Below are 4,353 nucleotides of genomic sequence, written 5' to 3'. Positions count from 1 at the left end.
AATCAATTACCTCTTTGTTTCAGAATTTGTATTGATGTCTGTCTTGTTTGATGATGAGAAGTAATGGAGTTGAGAAAACATAAATCTAGGCAAAATGTTATTCTAGCAGTTCATTGCACTGATATGATTAGGAACCTATTTATAAAAATTCCAGACCAGACTATGCTTAGAAGACAAGAAGAAGAGAAGAAAAATCCTGGCATTTTTTTTTTATTTGATACAACTAATCTATTCAATTTCCTACCGGAGACGAAAGGAGATGAAAGGAGAAGATGGCCAAGCGACACGGTAAGGAAAAATAGAGAAGAAACAAAAAAAACCTTCTCGCCGGCAACCTAAGGTGGCAGTGATGGGAAGTGCATTTCTTACTGGAGACAAAAGGAAAAATATTCGCCCGCGACGGAATTAACAGTACTTGTCTGAACCCTTGGTCGCAAGTATGGACAGAAGGAGAATGAAATAGTAAAATGATACAGAGGGGTATTTTTGGGATAATGAAAATCAGTAACTTATTAGTATTTTACTCATAAGGGCAAAAATGTCATTTCATAGTATTCCTTAACAGTGGTTGACGGTAGGGGGTCTGAGTCTAATTTGGTGAAACAAAGGGGGTGTTTTTATAATTATGGTATTCTCTAGGGGGTGGCACTATAAATTACCCTTCTCCTAATGCTCATCTATTTGGATTGCCTCCTCGGGTGTTTAGTTATGTTTGTTTTGTTCAAAACTTCCGGGCCCCACATTGATAAGTTGACCCCTCGTATGACCAAGTGTGTGTTTCTTGGTTATGCTCACACTCAAAAGGGTTATAGATGTTTTGATCCTATTACTTGTAAATATTTTTTTAGTGATCATGTGACTTTCTTTGAATCTACACGGTACTTCTCTACTGAGAGTTCTCAGTTAAATGATAATTTCTTCATAGCTCCACCACTTCCAATATTTATTTCATGTACTGACTCTTCTTCTGAATGTCCTCCAACTAAGTAGTTGCAGGTATGCAAGTGTTGTCCCAAGGCCATGCCCAATATGCTCCTTCACAACTGCCCTCTGCCCTCTACTTCATCCGACACCATGCCTAGGGATCCTCCATCTCTTGACTTACCCATCACTCTTCGCAAAGGTACCCGCTCTCATAAAGCTCCAACTACTTACCCTGTTGAGGATTAAGTTTCTATCTCACTTCCTCTTCTTTACCTTCCCTTATCTATATCTACTACCTCCATTCCTATGACTGATCAAGAGGCTTTATCTTAATCTGGTAGTGGCTATGGACACAGAGATCAATGCCTTGTTTGGTCGTCAGAGTTGGACTCTAATTGACTTTCCCTAAGGGAAGGAGCTTGTACAGTGTCATTGGGTGCACACAGTTCCAGATGGTTCCGTTGAATGCCTAAAAGCCCGGTTGGTTGCAAAAGGCTTTATTCAGACTTATGGTGTTGATTATTTTGAGATTTTTTTCTCTGGTGGCATGCCTTAATTCTATTCGAGTTCTTATTTTCTTAGTTGTGAACCTTTATTGGCCTTTTTTTCAAATTGATACTCAAGGGGAGAATGTATCTAAGGTATGTCGTCTTCACAAAGCTATATATGGGCTGAAACTATTTCTGCATGCCTGGTTTGATAAATTTAGTCAAGTGCTTGGTGGATATGGGATAGCCTAGTGGTGGTAGCTTCGGCTTGTGGAGCCGACACCCAAGGGAGGAGGTCATGGGATCAAACCCTGTTGTATACATTGTGTGAGTGTGTGTGTGTGTTTTCTTATTTATTTTGTACCCACCTGTGGGTTGCCCAGATTGTGTGGATTAGGCGCACAGTCTCAGGTTCGATTCCCAATCTATACATCTGCGATTTAAGTGGAGATCATGGCGGTGGGTTGTTGTTCTAGTCTCCTCGAGGATAAGTCGAGGTGCGCGTAAGCTGGCCCGGACACCTTGGTTAACAAAAAAAATAAATAAATAAGACATGGGATCATTTGATGCTTCTCTGATCACTTTGTGTTTGTTCATCATCGGGGAAACAAGGTTGTGATCCTTGTGGTGAAAATGCCCTCAACCCATCACCGCTCCAGTCAGTTGGTTGTGGGTTCAAATCTTGGCAAGCCCACTATCTCCCATTTGTCCTGTGGAAGCGCTGCTTACCATATGGGGGCTTGTCCGGGGGACTATGATCACGACTATGAAGCACCCTTTTTTCTTTACGAAAAAAGGTTGTGGTCCTTGTTGTATATGTTGATGATATTATAATTTCAGGTAATGATCCTTCTAGCATTGAAGAGGTTAAGGTCTATCTTCATCAACATTTTTAGATAAAGGACCTATGAGTCCTCAGGTATTTTTTGGAAGAAAGGTGTCAGTCTATCTGATCGAAAGTATGTTCTAGGATCTTCCCTCTGAAATAGGTATGCTACATTGTAAACCTGTTAACGACCCTATGGATTCGAACTTGAAACTTGGTGTGTATGATGGTGAAGATTTTGCTGATAAACATCAGTACAGAGGACTTGTAGGAAAGCTAATCTATTTGATTGTCACTCGGTCAGATATTTCCTCTGCCGTTGGAGTCATCGGTCAATTTATGGGAAGTCCTAAGCATGCTCATTGGGATGTTGATTGTCATATTCTAAGGTATCTTAAAAGTGCTCCTAGCAAAAGTCTTATCTACTGTCATCATGGCCATACCGAAATTGTAGGGTACTCTGATGCTGATTAGGCTGGTGCTGCCAATGATCATAGGTCAACCACTGGATATTGTACTTTTCTTGGTGGTAATATTGTCTCTTGGCAAAGTAGGAAGCAGATTATTGTGGCTAGAGTTAATGTTGAAGCTGAGTACATAGCTATGGCCCATACTACGACTTGATTTGTGGTTAAGTCTCTACTACACAGGTTTGGGTTCTTAGTTTCTCAACCAATGACAATGTATTGTGATAATCAAGATACATTCTATATTGCAACCAATCCAGTATTTCATTAATGAACTAAACATATTGAGGTTGATTATCAATTTGTGAGAAATGCAATTACGCAAAAGCTTATTTCAATTCCATTTGTCAACTTCAAAATTCAACTTAAGGCTTTGTTTCGACCTGCATTTCTTCATGGTTGTTCCAAGCATATAAGACATATATACTCCAACTTGAAGCGGAGTATTAAAGAATGTTTAAAGTTTGGAGGTCTATGCACCTCCATACCATGGGGTTTTCTATGTTAAGATTTCTTATTCCGCCCAAGTTTCCTTCTCCTTTACCCAAAAAAAAAAAAAAAAATTCCTTTTCCTCTTCATGTTATAATTCTATCCCAATTTATATATAAATATAATGGATGGGACGATGAAATGGCACTCCATCTTTCATCTCTCTCTCTCTCTCTCTCTCTCTCTCTCTCTCTCTCATTTAGATTTACTCACAATAACCAAAGGTTTATCCGATTCGGATCGAAATCAGGATCAAATCGAGTATCAACCCTATCCAATGACTCCAATTCCAAGACCGGTTCTGGTATCTTAACCCTTGATCCGTACAAAAGGGAGTAAAAATTATACTTTCCTTGATACAAAGCTTTTCTCTTATCTTGTGATTCAACCACAGCTGTTGATACAAGATGGACTTCTTGAGAATGGATCCATTGCACATACGTTCACCATCTCATGTGCAAACACCTATCGCTTTTGTTTTTAAATATACCCCTCTTCATCCTTTAATTGGCAAAAAGGGGGACTAACTATTGGCACCTTAAATATACATTCAGGCGAATGTGTAGAGTCAATTAATCATAAGATTGTCACACGCTCAGATTGAACACCTTCGGCCTTCCTATATCCTATGAAACATGGATTATTTACTCTTTTCCCACTTGTCAATAGGTTGCAACTTTAACCCGAGACCTCTCGGTGAGCATAGGCTTTTTAGCGCACCGAGCCAAACAGTTGTTATCTGTCCTGGAATTCTTATTTTGGAATTGGGCGTGATTGTCACGCTTGGGCTTGATAAGTCTTTTAAATTAAAGAAACACACTTCCATTGCACTGCAAACCAATTATTGACATTCTTTACATACATCATATCCCGACGAATGCTGCCCAAGGTGGGCCTCTGGGAGCTAGTCCTCCATGCTGCATCAATACTAAACTATTCCAGTCCACGTCAATACTCATCTTCGTCCCACATCTCACTGCGATTTCTTCTCTAACTGCCCAAAGATATTATCGTTTCATTGTTATAACAAAATACGGAACAGAGTAACAGAGTCCAATCAATGCAAAGAGAAACAACCATTGAACATAGAGAATTCAATTCGGATATCATCTTTTAATGGAATTGTTTCATAGCAGGAACATTAAAGGGGGGGGGGGG

At 39.7% G+C, this 4,353-nt stretch overlaps 2 protein-coding genes across 2 annotated transcripts in view; one reads left to right on the top strand and one right to left on the bottom strand.

Moving 5' to 3' along the window:
• Positions 1–2,433: 2,433 nt before the first annotated feature.
• Positions 2,434–2,862, top strand: LOC122070783 (uncharacterized mitochondrial protein AtMg00810-like). The gene is made up of 2 exons (XM_042634984.1): positions 2,434–2,627; positions 2,736–2,862. Exons 1-2 carry the CDS (start codon positions 2,434–2,436, stop codon positions 2,860–2,862), a joined length of 321 nt encoding a protein of 106 aa, XP_042490918.1.
• Positions 2,863–3,994: 1,132 nt separating this feature from the next.
• The window catches only part of LOC122070785, a gene marked incomplete at its 5' end in the record, with an annotated part of 3,190 nt that continues 2,831 nt past the window's right edge, over positions 3,995–4,353 (bottom strand). The window contains 1 exon segment of the mRNA XM_042634987.1: positions 3,995–4,190.

Source organism: Macadamia integrifolia, unplaced genomic scaffold, assembly GCF_013358625.1.
Source record: "Macadamia integrifolia cultivar HAES 741 unplaced genomic scaffold, SCU_Mint_v3 scaffold_110A, whole genome shotgun sequence".
In the NCBI taxonomy this organism is placed as follows: Eukaryota; Viridiplantae; Streptophyta; class Magnoliopsida; order Proteales; family Proteaceae; genus Macadamia; species Macadamia integrifolia.
Note: the sequence above shows the minus strand (reverse complement) of the source record. Positions and strands in the feature narration are given on the sequence as shown.

Coding starts and splice junctions, on each gene's coding strand:
- LOC122070783 (XM_042634984.1), top strand. CDS start 2,434: ATGGATTCGAACTTGAAACTTGGTGTGTATGATGGTGAAGATTTTGCT. Junction 2,628..2,735: donor GTTGATTGTCATATTCTAAG/GTATCTTAAAAG, acceptor CAATGATCATAG/GTCAACCACTGGATATTGTA.